A 17,120-nucleotide genomic window follows, 5' to 3' on the forward strand; every position below is an offset into this window, starting at 1 on the left:
TCGGTTTACAAGTGATGCTGGCGTATTGATCGCCATCCCCTTGCCAGATGAGCAGAGCAATTTTACAACCCCAAAAGGATGGCAACTGCGGTGATGCACTGGCCATATTTCTCCCCGGGGATGTTCCATCCTGTTAGCATTACATTAATGAACTAATTCCTCTGCAAACTTTCACTCATGTTCTAATGTAACCCAATGTTGACTGCTAAACTTTTTGGGATTTAACATACACAAAAAGCAAATTAGACTTTATTTCGCAGTGCACTACATTGCGGTCTTGAGTAATCAGAATCAGAATCAGAATCATCTTTATTGGCAAGTATGTAGGACACACAAGGAATTTGTTTCCGGTAGAACACGCTGCACTAGTATCGTTGTCAAAAAAACTGCTAAGTGGCACTATACAGTTCCATTTTGGCTACTGTTGAATCATTGATCTTGTTATCAATATACCCAACACATGATTGATAACATTTTGTTATGATGGTAACATTATCAGTGGGATCTACATCAAAGGGTTTAGGAGTCCATTGACATGCATGTTAACCTGATTTGTATTTGCACCTCTTGTCTCATATGACATAATGTATCCTGTGAAATTAGACCTGCTACCAGTGGCTTTATTTCAGGATGTTTTCTCTCTTTTTTTTTTTGAGTTTGTCCGTGACACTGCGTTACGGCTCATCAGATCACCCCACCACCACCTAACCCGGTCAGCTTTAAAAGCAACAACCAGTCAACGTCCTAAAATCGCCCGGGGTATCAGAGTGATCAGCAGTAGAATCAAATTAAATGTCATTTAGATAGCAGTGAATGAAAGGATTGTTTGACAGCAAAAGGAGCTGGATTTCCTCCTCACCTTTTCTATTTTGGCTTAGGATTTGTTTTCTTCCCCTGAACACAAATTTTCCCTGTTTAAGAGGTGGTGACTCAACCTGATCTGGAAGTTGGTCAGATTTCTGCCGGTTTACTTCAGCCAAGGTTGACTGCTCACATAAGAAGCACACAGAGAGTGAGAAATGTGAGACTGGAGGAGCACAGATCCCAGGGTAGATAAACCAAGGCAGCGACAAAAAGAGCCTTTTGCGTGTTTGCTGTCTTTTATAAATGGCATAGAGAAATCTTTTTGATGACAAAAACCGAAATTACTTGCCAGTGACATCAATTTCATTAGTGTCTAAATTTTAATTCATATCAATTATTAAATTACCGTATTTTCTGCACTGTGCGCCTTGCACCTAAACGAAAATGTTTTTTTCAGAAGCTGACCATGCGCCTCATAATCCGGTGCGCTTTATGTATGGGAAACGTTTTAAAATAGGTCATCCATTAAAGTTGTTCCTTATAATGTGGTGCACATTATGCATGGAAAATGTTTTTAAATATGTAATTTGTTTAAAGTGCGCTTTATATTCCAGAAAATACAGTAATTTGAACGGAGTAGTTCTCATCTTCTCATCAAAGTGATACGCTAACAGAAATTGCAAAAAAAGTCCACATCCCCACACCTTTAACCCTATGATGCGAAAGTCTAGAGGCCACCCAGGCGGCTACAGCTTGGGGTTAAAGTTGATCAGGTATGTGTCATTCCTCCACCTCAGGATTTGACGCAAAGCTTCACAGGTAAAATGTTAATCCCTGTTTTGTGAGGTTAATTTGGCTGTCAATTGTTTATTCTGCCCTAGATCTCCTGATTTAGTCAGAATTGTAATTTTACACCACAATTGTGATCATAATCCGATCTCTGCGCAAGAACAGAATTGCTCACTTTTTGCATCATGCAAAAGCAACAATCAGAACCAGCATGGAGGTGTGAATTACGGAATGTTACCTCCAGTTGTCAACTACCGCTCCTCCTACAATATGTTTGAGAAACATGAGACAAGATGATTTAGCACTTTACCAAATTGTCGCTCAAAATGTCTTGACCGAAGCAGTCACAAATGGCTTTTGGGATAGAAGGTGCCATATCGGGTGTCTGCCTCATCAAGCTCAACTAGGTGGGAGGAAACCAAAGACAGATCGCTGCGATGCTTCATTGTACAAGCTGGTGTAAGGGCATAAGACAAACATGTCTTTGATAGACTCCTCATTTGTTCGGAGATGACCAAAGACAAGCCCGATTAGCTGCATTACAAAGCAATTGCATGCTCATTACATTTGTAGGTGGGGGAGGGACTTGTTAATGCCAAAAGGTCTAGATTGGCATCATAAGAACAGGATGAATTGAAGAGAAAGGAAATAGACATACGGTTAATCAAAGTTGAGAGCTTTGAAAGTCGCTTAATATGAAAAGGATTATTATTCTTGCTATTATTACTGTTTACTATGCCAGAAGTGCACACGACATGGCACTATAAAGGAACACAACTCGTTACTGTGTTGATAGTTTTTTGGCAGAAAGCAATGTTTTAAATTCAGGCTTAGGTAGGATATTCCACCTATGTCATATGAGGCTAAAATCGACAAATAAAACAAATCTTTGTTGTCATCATGGTAACATCAAGCGCCAATGTCCATGGCTACCACAGTTTGGTTTTTGTAAGATGTGTGCAGCATGTCATTTTATGATTTCATACAAACTTATACATTACGATACAATGCATCCTAATTTATATAGCGCTTTCACAACCGCTGCAGTTGTAACAAAGCGCTTCACATAATAGTCAACACAAAGCAAATAATAAACACAAGAGGAACATATAAACATGGACAGTTGTGCAACCTTAATGACTTTCCCCGTGTAATCAATGTTTGAGTACAAGAAGAACACATATACATTTCTCCCCTTATCAAACCAAGATGATCATCTCTTCCCTGTCAAATAATGTCAAACGTGGCCGCTCACACCCTTGTTTTATTATCTCTTGTGTGTGCTTTTGTTACTTCTCACACCTGAGTGCATTTTGTAAACTGACTTAATGTTTGCCACTGTGCTGTGTCTTAGTTTAGATAAATGTGTTAACATGATATGAAAACCACAAGATGGCTGGCTCCTGCTTGAGAATTCTAACAAAGTTACTGTGTGACTCGCGTCTCGCTCAACCTAATGTATTTTCCTTGCCTTATGCCAGCATAGCTTGACTGAAAACGAGCAGCAGATGTGAAAGCTTTGGTAGATATCAAAATGTTTACCAACTGAAATTACCACGGCCTGCTTTTTTCGGCACGAGAGAGACAGACCCTCCCTCCCCATTGTGGAGATACAACACGCCACGTTGCCAATTGCTAAAATAGACAGTTAGGAATATATTCCTATTATATAATAGGAATATATTAATTGATCAAATTGGAGTGGGGGTGATGTTGTCACTGCAGTTATCTGAGGCATCAGTCTTCTTTGGAGTTCATTTTAAGCACACATAACACAGCAGCAAGCTGACAAGCTTATCGCTGGAAGCTGCCCGGGGCCTGCAAGGAACAGCTAAGAACAGCTTTATCTCTTCAGTGGAAATGCCACAAAATCTCACCCGAGATGGGACAGAGATTTTTTTTTTTTCTGCTGCCTTGGGGAAGTCTTGTGCGGGGAGTCTCCTCTCGCATTGCCACTGAGATACGCCGTTCACTACAAATTACCCTTTTAAAGAAGCACACATGCAGAATAGTGTGTTTAAATTCCCGACATTCAGTGTGAGTGTATCATCCGTTTACAAAAAAATATGTGTGTTTTTTGAATGGATTCATGGCATTTCCATTCATTTCAATGGGAAGCGTTGCTTTGGATGTGACCGTTCTGAGTTCCATAGTCAGGTACTGAATGACTTAAAACGATGGTACCGCCATATTTTGTTTGCTTCAATCTGTGACGATCTATTTATTCATGATTTCCCTTGCTTTTCTATGTTAGGTCCCTTTGTGTTGCTGTGAGTATATACTTTTCGACATGCTCCTGCTGTCCCCTCAACTGCTCTTACGTGCTGTTCAGCAACAAGATCGCTCTCCTCATGGACTTGCTGCTTCACCAGCTCACGGTAAGTCAGTACAGTGCTTCATTTGTGAGTTCCGATTTAAAGTAGATCCTATTTTTTCCCCTATACTCATCCTTTTTGCTTGTGTTGCTTTTGTTTTATGGTGTCCTGTGAAATTCCTTGTAATTTAGTGCCCTGGTTATTATTTTGGTACATTTTAAACATTTTTAGGATGGAAATACATTTTCAGTATCTAAAGCTCTCTTTGGTCCTTAACTCATTCACTGTTATTCACAAATGTATTCGGGAATTGTGAATATGACATTGAGTGCCATTCCCGAATTTGTTCAGGATTTATTTTATTGTTCTTTGGCTCAGATAAACCGCTGGCCATGGACCCTGAAAATGATTTTTCTTTTCTGCAAGGGAGCAGCATTTCCCCTTTTTCCATGTTAGCACTTTGTTCAAGCTTTAGCTGTTGTTAACGCGCTATATAAACCAATATGTATGTACTGTATTGTATTTTGTACGCCATTTCAAGATCGGATAACTTCAGACCCAAATAATTTAGGAATTAACTGTTTTTCTGATGAAAGAATCTCTTCTTTCATCAGAAAAAAAGAGTCTAAGGTTTGTAATACTGGAATGAATGTTTATGTAGTCCTAAAACTCAGTATTCTGTGGGTCCTGGAACTCAAGTGACAATGACAAAAACCCTGGCACTGAAATGGACACATTTTTGCACATGTCCGGCAGTGAATGAGTTAATCTGTAATAAATAGCCCACACATTTTTCATTTAAGTTTCATTGCCAAATTGTGGTTGTTCAGTAGAACCCTTCTGTATTTAAAAACGAACACAAAAAAAAACACGGAAGAGTCTCTTCACAAAGAGTATTTGCGTGCGCAGTCAGTCAGGCGGCTTTGTAATTCGTCAGGTCTTTTTCTTTCATCACCCTGTAAGAAGTCAACTTCATCGCTTGGCAAACATCTCCCGGTGCCAGCTAACTGAGCCATTCTCGCAACACAGGCGGGACAAGTTGCAGGCACTAGTTTGTCATCCATGCTTGAACTCTTTTGGGATTTCTTATTTCTGTTCTCAGTTTCAACTCAAAGCAGTCATATTTCCTTCGGGCAACGAGAGAAAGAGGCTGACATCTGTGCTTCGGTTTATATAAAACATTTCGCAGCAGTTGTTGTACTGACTGACATGTCTAGTACTATTACAACTGACATCTTTTTCCCTGACCGAGCAAATTGTTTGCATTCTGACGCATTATTTGCATTGCATGTTGTTCAACGCTTTTCCAGTGCTTAATGTGCATCTTGTGTCCTGGTATGCAAGTTGTGCACGACTGAGTACGTCATAGGGTTTGAATTGCTATGTTATGGGTAAATCTCCTCTTAAATTAGATTTTTTTGTGAATGTAATGCTCTAAGTTTCCCTCAAGTGGCAGCATTCAGCCCAGCCATTAAAAGCAGTCAGAGGATCTAGCGTTACTCATTGCGGTGTGAAAAATAACTTTCTACATCATAATGGAAACTTACAATGGTGAGGAAAAACTTCCTAACCTAGTTTAAATTGCCATAAAAATGCCAAAAGGTATTTTGTAAACAAAATGTAGTACAGACGCTCCCCAATTTACGAACGAGATCCGTTCCGAACGGTTGTTCGTAAGGTGAATTTGTTCGTAAGTTGCTTCAGTGCTAAATTTTGTATGGAATGTATGTTTAAAGGACAACCGACGCCTCCGGACAAGTTGGGTCCATAATTTGTAAAATCGCTTCAAATGACTTCTACTGAGCGTATTTTACAAAGATTCCACCACATATAGCGATATTTTACGTTTTAAGACCCCTATGGGAAATTGTCACCATTGTAAAACTTATACAAATGTATTTCTCAGGTAGAATTTTTGTATTCATAGCAGCCAGTCTTGTGTGATGTCATGCATGACTGTTTTGAAAGGCTTGGGAGAATTATTTTCACTGGAATCCATGTTTTTTTTTTTCTTATTTAAAGGACAACCGACGTCTCCGGACAAGTTGAGTCCATAATTTGTAAAATGGCTTCAAATGACTTCTACTGAGCGTATTTGACAAAGATTCCACCGCATATAGCTATGTTTTACGTTTTAAGACTCGCGCTGAATATTCCGGACGTCTTGTTTTTGAGTTGGTGACGAGTCCTCACGTCACCGAAGGAACGCCCCTGACCGAGAAAGGATATACCTTGCACCACCTCAATGCATTTTGCGGTACTTTGTTTGGTCTGAAAAGTTCGTGTTGATCCGTGTTGATGGCGAAATTAGAAGGAAAACACATAAATAACGCAATGGTGAATCCTTGTGTGTTGCACCAAGCATCTATTTGATATTCGCTGACAAAAATTGTAAGGACTTAATCAGCCCGTTTCAACGGAGCTTTGTCGGCATCTTCTGCCTCTTTTCGGTTCTACATTTCCCCCCCCCCAGATACCTCAAAATGACAGGGAATAACTTCTTTAATCGATTGCAAACATGTTTGCTTTCCTCTTCAGGACTATTTGAATCATATTCATAACTGGATGAGTAACAAGAAAGCATATTCTCCGAATCTGAAGCCATTGTTTTGATTCTGGAGCAAGGCAAGACGTCTTGGCGTGACACCATGAACAGGAGGGTAGGACCTTCTGAAACTAGCCACTTCCGGTTTCAATTTTTTGCAGTTTCAGCACACTTTAAGTTTTTTATTGGTGTTTTGCACATTTTTATTGGTGTTTTGCATTTCACTAAAAATATCATACTGCGTGTTTTGCGTATTTTAGATGCTATAAAAAGTTTTTCTGATGTCAGTTAGGAAACAAAAAAGTAATGTTGGTTGTCCTTTAAGAATCAGAATCAGAATCATCTTTATTGCCAAGTATGTAGAACACACAAGGAATTTGTTTCCGGTAGAACACGCTGCACTAGTATCGTTGTCAAAAAAACTGCTAAGTGGCACTATACAGTTCCATTTTGGCTACTGTTGAAAGAGTTCAAAGAGTTAATGGCTTGGGGGAAGAAGCTGTTTAAATGTCTGCTGGATTTGATGCGCATGGATCGGTAGCGCCTGCCTGAGGGGAGTAGCTGGAAAAGGTGGTGGGCAGGGTGCGGAGGGTCCAGTAGGATTTTCCGCGCCCTAGTTTGGATTCTTGCAGTGTGCAAGTCCTCGAGAGTGGGTAGGGCGGTGCCAATGATTTTTTCCGCCGTCCTAACTGTCCGTTGAAGTCGGATTTTGTCCATTTTTGTGGCGGCCCCGAACCAAACGGTGATGGAAGAACACAGGATGGATTCGATGACAGCCGTGTAAAAATGTTGCAGCACCTCCTGTGGCAGGCCATGCTTCTTTAGCAGCCTCAGGAAGTACATTCTCTGTTGGGCCTTTTTCAGGATAGAGTTGGTGTTGACCTCCCACTTCATGTCCTGGGAGACTGTGATTCCCAGGAACTTGAAGGTCTCAACGGTTGACACCAGGCAGTTGGATAGTGTGAGGGGTAGCTGTGGTGATGGATGTTTCCTAAAGTCCACCATCATCTCAACTGTCTTGAGCGTGTTCAGCTCCAGGTTGTGACGGCTGCACCAGAGCTCCAGCTGCTCCACTTGTTGTCGGTACGCAGACTCGTCGCCGTCTTTGATGAGACCGATGACCGTGGTGTCGTCTGCGAACTTTATGAATTTGACAGCTGGGTGCGTTGAGGTGCAGTCGTTCGTGTAGAGAGATAAGGCTTATATAAGTATGTTTAAGGTTTATACAAGTATGTTTAAGGCTTGTATAAGTAACCTGTATTGGTTTTTACTGAAAAATAAACATTTAATAAAATATATGCATTGTAAAGATATGTACAAGTACAACCAGAGGGAATACAATATATGTTACAACAAAAATGTTCATATGTACAGTTGTTCGTAACTCGAGTGTTCGTAAGTAGGGGGCATCTGTATTCTGTACTTGATTTTCTCTGCAGCAGTGCACCGATCTGTCCTGGCCTGACTGATGTCTGCCTTCAAGTTTATTAAAATACAGTAAAGTCTCGTTATTTCGGTATTCTCGGGAGTCGGAAAAAATATCGATATAACCAGACTATCGATATATCCGATCCTGCGGCATGTAAATTTTCTCCTTGCGTTCATAGAAATAGTATCGTAATAAGCAGTACTATCGATATAACCGATATCGATATAACGAGACTTTACTGTATGTCTAAAATGTTAGATTTCTTGTTTAGTATTTTACATGTTTGCCTCAACGTGATCTCTTTGTGGTTTTTGTTTTGCAGCTTTATGTTCCGGATGAGGACAAGTCCATCTTTGGACGCAGTGTTAACAAACAAGTGTTTGAGGGTTTTACCACTGGCCTATTGCAGACTACAGCTACCATCTTGGGGTGCCTCTCTCCGCTCACCTCAGAGTCAAGAAAAACGGAAAACACATTGATTTCTTTGCCGGATTCCAAGATCAAGAACTGCGCCACAGAATCCTTCAATACTCGCACACAAGACCTGATCAGGTATTTGCCTTCTTCATATTTGTTTAGCAGTGCATTTTTGTGGATTTATAGTCTCTTAACTGTGGGTGTAAGACTTGGTCAGCCTCTGGATCTTCCATAGTATGCCTTGTGATGTATTTGCTGACAAAACATGAGCCCTCTTGAGGAGAAAAAAAAACCAAATGGTGTCTTGTCAGATTGGGAGTAATGTGAGAATGAGCGTGTATTCTGGCATTTTTCCACTAAGTACACTGAATAACACATTTCAAGTAGGATCAATTTCGAAAGGGGTGGGCACAAAGTAGCGTAAACAAAAAGCACTTGCAGGGCTTTGAAAGGTCCCCTTGAACCTGCCGTTGGAGCTCACCATGTGGATCTGGACTGAAGGAGGTCGACTGGGATGCAGAAATGCGGGCTATGAGGAAAGGCAGGCCTGCCCCCATGAAGAAGCCCCATTGGAAGACAGCGTCCTTTCCACCATCCCTCCCATAAACCGTGATTCATCATGCCGGAGCAGCTGCAAGGAACCACCACTCTCATCCACTGACCTAGTCGTAACCCTGGAGACAAGGGAGGGCTTGAGAAAAATGGCGTCGTCTCAGTTAATCCCAAGTATGAGCGTATGATTTACCTCGACTGCCTTCTGTAAAGTATTAGCAAGTGAGAAAGGACAAAAGATCAAGACATTTTTAGCTTTCTCTTTGACAATCCCATTATACCGCGCCATATATTAAATGGAAAGCGGCTCACAATTTCGGCTCTGCTTATTACGACATTCTCAGTTTTCCTTTCAATGCTTTTAGACTTTTGTCATAGCCTTGAATGTTTTCAATTCTGGCTCATATAAAGTGGCGCCAAGTGCGACCACCAAGCGGCTTGTCAAACATTATGAAGACGTTGAGCAAAGCAGTCAGCGTGAGGACGGATCCTTTCAACCACACTCGGTCTGCGAAAGAGGAAGAAGTCAAAACAATTGGAACGGGTTCAAGTGTCAAATGGGCTGCAATGGAAGATCGGCATTGTCACCTGTTTTTAGGGGCCCCCCAATTGTGACTGACTTGTTGTAGAGATACACTTCATCGACGGAAGTGATGAGACACCACGCAATTTTACAAGCAGGTTCTTCATCCAACCAAATAATTCCCCTACTCTGGTTTTGCAGCATTGGAATACCCCAAAAATCTGTCAACTTGATTAATTGAATCGATCCATTCATGGAATTAAGCGCTTGGAGTCACAATTGCGCAAGGAGTCAAAGGTTGTGATGCAAACGTAAATATTTAGGCATACTGGAACTGCAAGAAGACCCCAGGTAAGTAAGTATACAGAGACCCCAATCCAAGAAGGCACACGGGACCTCTTAGGACACTAGTCAGAGTGATTTGTGGCGAAGGACCACAGGGGAAAACATGAGCAGGAGACCGGCCATTGGCAAAGTCAAATTACAGATATCACAGTCATGGAATTAAAGTTAGGAATTGGGCGCAGAGCACTGCTGCGTTTGTGGAACTTTCTCTGCTTGGAATTGAAGCGGATTTATGTGGAACAGGAGATGTGAGACACACTCTTTTCATCAATGGATGCTTCAGCTTTGTGTTTGCTTTCAAAACCTAGCTCGTAGCACACGTGCACATTTCACCATGACGTCCCTGATCCACTGGTGAAAAGGACGCGTTGATGCTCTCCTCTTTCATCCAGAGCTGCTTCATATGACAGAGGGTATAGAAGGTGCTGAGGATTGAATGTCTTTGTGTTGTCACATGATTTGTTTTCAGTTTTTTGTTGTTTTGACTTCAAGATGGCGCCGCGAGACTGGCTGCCTTAACAGCAGCCCCTGTATTTTGTTTTTTTCTTCCTTTCCTTTTCTCTTCCATTCCATCACTTTGCTGCTTTAAAATGTAAATTCTCCAATGTGAGACTAATGAAGGCTAATCTAATCTAAACAAAACAAGAAAACAATGAAAACAATGTTTTCTGAAACAATTAAAGGACAACCGACGTCTACGGACAAGTTGTGTCCATAATTTGTAAAATGGCTTCAAGTGACTTCTACTGAGCGTATTTTACAAAGATTCCACCACCGCATATAGCTATATTTTACGTTTTAAGACTCGCGCTGAATATTCAGGAAGTCTTGTTTTTGAGTTGCTGACGAGTCTATACGTGACATCACTGAAGGAACGCCCCTGACTGAAAAAATGACACTGTAGCAGTCCTTCCATCACGTCGTATTTTGCTGTACTTGTTTGGTCTGAAAACCTCGTGTTGCACAAAAAAAGCCGCCAGAAGAGGGCGACCAAGCTCCATGGAAGGAATTTATCAGCCTGTGGAAACGGGCCGTTTAATTCCTCAGAGGAGTTTGGATGCCATTTTCTGCCTCTTTTTGGGTGATACATTTCCCCCCAATGTTGCCTCAAAATGGCACGGAATAAATTCTTTAATCGATTGCAAACGTGTATGTTTTCCTCTTCAGAACCATTTGAATCATATTCATAACTGGATGTGTAACAAGAAAGCATATTCTCCGAATCTGAAGCCATTGTTTTGATTCTGCAGCAATGCAAGACGTCTTGGCGTGATTTCACAAACTGGGGGCAGGACTTTCTGAAAATGCCCAATTCGCAGCTCAATTTTTTTGCAGATTTTGGACACTTTAAGTCATTTTTATTGGTGTTTTGCATTTGAATAAAAATATCATACTGTGTGTTTTGGGTATTTTAGATGCTATAAAATGTTTTTCTAATGTCAGTTAGGAAACAAAAAAACTGATGTCGGTTGCCCTTTAAGTCATCCTTGCTCCATTTGAGTAAACATTTAGGAACACTGTCCACTAACCTGTGCACGTCTTTCTCATTGTGTTACTTGCAGCTATGTGGTGAACATGGGTTTGATTGACAAGCTGTATGGCTGCTTTTTATCCATCCAAAGCCCTGTCGATGAGCACCCCAAGATGTCTGCTTTCCTCCAGCAAGCCTCAGCTTTGTTATACAGCATGTGTAAGCTATGCTACGTCATAACTGGACGGTAAGGATGTCCTATATCTCCAACATGATAGACACGTCACATTTTATTTCGAATGACCAAGAGTCGAGCGTCTTCTCAATTCTCCCGTGGTTCCTAAAACAAAGACGGTTGGTTCCTCAGTAATCAGACGGTGGATCGTTTCCTCCAGCCAGCTAACTAAGCTGTCGTTACTGCCGATAGAGATAGGCATCTACTTCACCCAGCTCTCTGTCACTCACCATAAACTTTAGCTTGCAGCTTGGGGGGAGCCCACCCACATGTGCTACGCTGACCTCCCCTAAAGAGAGGTTCAGTGGTGTTGCTGACAGAGGCTAAGCATACAGTCACACCAATGCACATCAGCGCCAAAGTTCTTCACTTGAAAGCAACACTGTCCTCAGTAGCTCGGGTGGGCTTTGATGTTAGCGGGAATGAACTGAATGCATTTTGCAATGCCAAATGTTGATATCAAATAGTATTATTAACTCATTCACTGCCAAACGATGTGCGAAAATGTGCCCACACCAGTGCCAGGGTTTTTGTCATTGTCACTCGAATGGCAGGACCCACAGAATATTGAGTTTTAGGACTTTATAAACATTCAATACAGCGTTAGAAACCTTAGACGTTCTTCTTTCATCAGAAATAGTTAATTCCTAAATTATATGGGTCAGGAGTTATCTGCATTGAAAGTGAGGGTGGCTGTACAAAAGGTAAATACTGCCCACTCATGGGAGGGAAAAACATTGCCAGAGATCTGGCCAGCGCTATATCGGAATAAATTTGGGAATGACAGTGTTTGAGTTAATCAATTTTACATATTTGGTACAAATAAAAGACTAATTCTAGAATTATATGAGCTGGTAATGAGGGTGGCAGTCCAAAATACAACGCAATACATACATATTGGTTTATATAGCGCTTTAACAACAGCTGAAGCTGGAACAAAGCGCTAACATGGAAAAAGGGAAATGCTGCCACCTTGTGGAAAGGAAAAAAAAACATTGCCAGAGGCCATGGCCAGTGCTTTATCAGCACCCAAACAAGACAACAACAAAACCTGAACAAATTCGGGACTTGCGCTATATGTCATATTTTCAATTCACGAATAAATTTGTGAATGGCGGTGAATGAGTTAACTTTGGATTTTTTTTTTCCCCCATAACTCCCTCTCTTTAGTGACAAGAAACAGAATGTTCTTGTTATTAGCAGGTGTAAGAAGTAAGTCTTTTTTCCCCCCACTTGATAGTAAAACACAAACGGTGGTTCCTATGTCGACGAGTATATCACGTGGCACACAAAGTCTGGATATAAATAGATGAGTAGCTTTGAACTATATTTTATATATTTTTGTCATCTTTTTTCCCTGTACTGCAATGTCATGGCTTCAGGGAGAGTGAAACAAAATCTGCTTTCCCCATGAACCTCATTCCCCACTACAGAATCCAACAGCCTTGGCTGTGCCGCCTAAGTGTCATGTAAAAGAATGTTCAGTGGCCATTTAGAATATTTAGCCCACGCCATTTGCTGTGTCTGGGGATTAAAATGGCATTCGGAGGTTGTGTTCTAGCGTAGCAACATATATCACACAGGGTCTGTTGGCTAACATCAAGTATCAGCACGTACTGTGGGTTCTGACCAGAGGTCACACACCCTCCATCGTGCATGACTGCAGATCAAGGCGGCTGCGATAGGAGTAATAATTTGAGGTGGTCAGAAAAGACCACCTAATTTGTCGGCATTTTGTTTTATTTTAAAATAAATAGATAATGCTTGGAGGATGTCTGGGTGTAAAATACACTGTCATTTCAACTCAATTGTTTTATATTAAATGTTTACAGATTAATGTTTGGTATGGTATGATAGTATTTTTTCCTCCATTGATGAATCCACCTTTTTAACTGCCATTCACGAATTTATTCGGGAATTGAAAATAGGACATAGAGCGCCATTCCCAAATTTGTTTGGGTTTTGTTTTTTTTTCTTGTTTGAGTGCCGATAAAGTGCTGGCCATGGCCTCTGGCAATGTTTTTTCAAGGGGGCAGCAATTCCATATTTCCATGTTAGCGCTTTGTTCCAGCTTCAGCTGTTGTTAAAGCGCTATATAAACTAATATGTATGTAGTATGTACTGCATTGCATTTTGGACAGCCACCCTCATTTCCAGCTCATATAACTCCAGACCCATATAATTTAGGAATTAACTCTTTTTTTTCCTGCTGAAAGAAAGCAATCTAATCAGAATCAGAATCATCTTTATTGCCAAGTATGTAGAACACACAAGGAATTTGTTTCCGGTAGAACACGCTGCACTAGTATCGTCGTCAAAAAAAACTGCTAAGTGGCACTATACAGTTCCATTTTCTTACACTACATTGAATGTTTATGTCATCCTAAAACTCAATATTCTATGGGTCCTGGAATGTGAGTGACAATGACAAAAACCCTGGCACTGGAGAGGACACATTTTTGCTCATGTCTGGCAGTGAATGAGTTAAAAATATTTTAATACATACGATTACATGTTCATTTTACAGAACCAAAGGCGAAAAATAAGCATTTTGGAACATAGCTTGTCAGTCTAAAATGGAGTTTTTTTAACAAGCTGTAAGTGAGGGGTGACCCTAGAGATTCAGTTTTCTAATCTTTATTAGTCTATCTTCATTAGTCTTCCTTTCTGTTATCAACCACGTGTTTCCCATCTCCTCCTCCTCAGTGGGTCCACTATATTTGACAACAAACGTCAGGACCCAACTGGGCTAACGGCCCTGCTGCAATCGACAGACCTAGTGGGAGTGGTGCACACTCTCTATTCCATCCTACTGCACAGCTTCTCGCCGGAGTCCTCCTCTCAGAGTCAAGAACCTTACAGCCCAGGGGTTATCCAAGTGGCTTTGCAAGGCATCCGCTTCCTCAACAGTTTTGCCCTGCTTGACCTCTCTGCCTTCCAGGTATCCACAGTGATGGTCTAGTTCTCTATTAACATTGCGATCAAAAAAAGAAAACAGTTGCTGAATTTATGTGCGTTGTGATTAGATTCTATAAAATTCTTCTGTCAGCTCTCAGTCGGACAGGAGTGGTCCATCGATGAAAAGGTTCCTGCAGCCGTCATCTGTACTTCTTTGAAGGTGTCGGACGTTTCGCTTCTTATCCAAGATGCTTCGTCAGCAAACTAAAGTCACTTTAGTTTGCTGAAGAAACCTTTTTATCAACTTTTCATTGATTCTATAAAAATCCAGAATTGAAGAAAGGATCATGCAGGATCCTAACTCAGTTATCATTATAAACAATATCAGCACTTAACCACAGACAACCACAAATATTTATCTTTCCCCGATCAAATGAATCCGTAAACTTGATACGATTGACGCCACCTCCCGTCTTGATGTCTGTTCAAAGTGCAGTTTCCCTCCTCGGGACAAAAGCGACCTGTGGACATAAACACGGATGACCTCTGACCTGGGGTCTGTTGTAAGGATTGATGGTGGGTCGTCGGTTGGGAGGGAGCGCAAGTGGATTAGCACTGTAAACTGGGCTGTCCGTACACTACACAGCCTCAGTGGGAGAAGGCAACAGCGTCATCGTGCAGATCTTATTTCTCTTCAATGACCTGGTCCCATCTTGAGGCAATGTGTGACAATGACGCTCACATATGTTACACTACTTATGTCCAGGCTGCTGTGTACCATATTTTCCCCTGTACAAGGCACACCTAAAAGGTTTAAAATCCCATCTCAAAACACAAAAACACACCTATTTAAAATTTCATTCTCTGTATAGTTTTATCTCCTCTTTCTATTTAGAATGTTATCTGTGGTTTTATTTATGTGTCTGTTTTGTGATTGTAAAGTGACCTTGAGAGCTTTTAAAGGCACTTATAAATCAAATGTATTATTATTATTATTATTATTATTATTATTATTATTATTATTATTATTATTATTATTATTATTATTATTATTATTGTTTTTATTATTATTTTATTATTATTTAAAAATGTTCAAAAGCTAACTTTGCCTCCCCCCTAAACAAAGTACCGTAGTGCATAGCCCCAGCCTATACTGTCACACCTTATGTGGTGTGCCTTATATCTGGAAAGCTTTTATATATTGATATATATTTGGAAACCTTTTTTTCATCATTGAAGTTGCGCCTTATAGTCCAATGCGCCTTTTTATATGGAAAAAGTTTTAAAATACATTATTTGTTGGGAGTGTGCCTTATACCGTGGTGCGCCTTACACACCGGAAAATACGGTATGTCATTCGTTGATATAATGCGGCGCATCTTATATATGGACAAGTTTAAAAATATAATTCATTGAAGCTGCGCCTTATAATCCTGCGCCCCTTATATTCTGGAAAATACGGTAATTTATTTTTTAATCTTTGGATGGGGACGCTCTGCATCATTACGTCAAATTCTGCTTCACAAAGATCAGGTGTTAGAAATGGAGGCAAGATAAGATTTGGGTTGGTTTTTTTTCGGGATGGCGGGGGTGTTTGCAGACTTTATTGTCATATTTGCAAGGTTGACACACATATTAAGCAGAGCGGGCTTGGTGCATGATAATCACCTGTAATAAAAAACGTGCATCTTAACTACTCATGTTTGCGACTTTATCTAGCTAACTTACTAGTGTATCTACCTAAACTGGTGTATCCTCATGTGACCAAGGCCAATCGTTTAAAGGCATTGGCGGATACACCCGTTCTTCAAATATAAAACACACCTACTGTGATTTGTCCGTTCCATTTTATCAAATGTTGTTTTTTTTTTTTTTTTTTTTTCACGAAGCCAACAATCGGTGTGAAGTCTTCAATGTTTATCGTCAAGGTATACACTTTATGGTCTTTGCCGTGCTTAAACGCTTGAGTGGAGTCGTGATGATCTTTTGGTGCTCTGTCACACTGACATGTTTGATAAATACTGTCAGCCAACCGCGCCTCTCATCTTATTTCGTCGTTGGTTTTGTGATGTTTTATAGCATATAGCCACGCTTGCGCTCCTTCTACCAAGCGCGTTCCCACGACTAACCCATATAAAATATTTTATGACTTTGCTTTGTTATTACTTTGAGAGCTTTGTAATCTTTGTCACAGGCAATTCCTGTAAAGTGAGCGTGTCGCGCACTAACACCACGTGCCTTGTCCCAGACTGTTCTAGGAGCCGAGGGCTTGTCGCTCGCCTTCCGTCACATCGCCAGCTCTTTATTGTGGTACTGTACCCAGCATTCGGCTGAAGAACTGCTCCACGAAGTCATCATCTGTGTCGGATACTTTACTGTCAATCACCCGGACAACCAGGTAAATGAGCTCTCGATTGTACATGCATTTATCTCCCAAAAATACTCACTGGCTACAATGTTATGACCACCTGCACAACAGATGAGATCCAAGATCAGCTATAGCAAAAGTTTCGCCTGTATAAGTTTGGTTTGATTGAGTAGATCATTTTTGATGGTAGTTTGCAGAGCTGCTCCATTTTATCCTGCAGAGAGCTTCTCATTATTTCCTCATCTCATTTTATTTATTTTTAATTCGTCCTGTGTTGGATCTGCAACTTTGCAAGTGACAATAATGATCTGGTTAGCGTTCTGTGTATTAAGTGTGCAATAATTGAAACAAATATATACATTTTGAGCAACTTGTTGAAATGAACCCATTTACGCCGAGCGTGTTTACATAAACACAGATAAATTCATT

The 17,120-nt window shown here is 40.7% G+C and overlaps 1 protein-coding gene across 3 annotated transcripts in view; it reads left to right on the plus strand.

The window, feature by feature from the left end:
* The window catches only part of scaper (S-phase cyclin A-associated protein in the ER), a 69,687-nt gene that overhangs the window by 41,936 nt on the left and 10,631 nt on the right, over positions 1–17,120 (plus strand). For all 3 annotated transcript variants that reach the window (XM_088997008.1, XM_088997009.1, XM_088997011.1), the window contains exons 24-28: positions 3,848–3,971; positions 8,205–8,434; positions 11,282–11,437; positions 14,132–14,366; positions 16,572–16,721. In XM_088997008.1, the coding sequence (XP_088853134.1) occupies positions 3,848–3,971; positions 8,205–8,434; positions 11,282–11,437; positions 14,132–14,366; positions 16,572–16,721 (895 nt within the window). The remainder of the gene's footprint in view (positions 1–3,847; positions 3,972–8,204; positions 8,435–11,281; positions 11,438–14,131; positions 14,367–16,571; positions 16,722–17,120) is intronic.

This window comes from Hippocampus bargibanti, linkage group LG05 (assembly GCF_051943395.1).
Source record: "Hippocampus bargibanti isolate YZ-2025 linkage group LG05, ASM5194339v1, whole genome shotgun sequence".
Lineage (NCBI taxonomy): Eukaryota > Metazoa > Chordata > Actinopteri > Syngnathiformes > Syngnathidae > Hippocampus > Hippocampus bargibanti.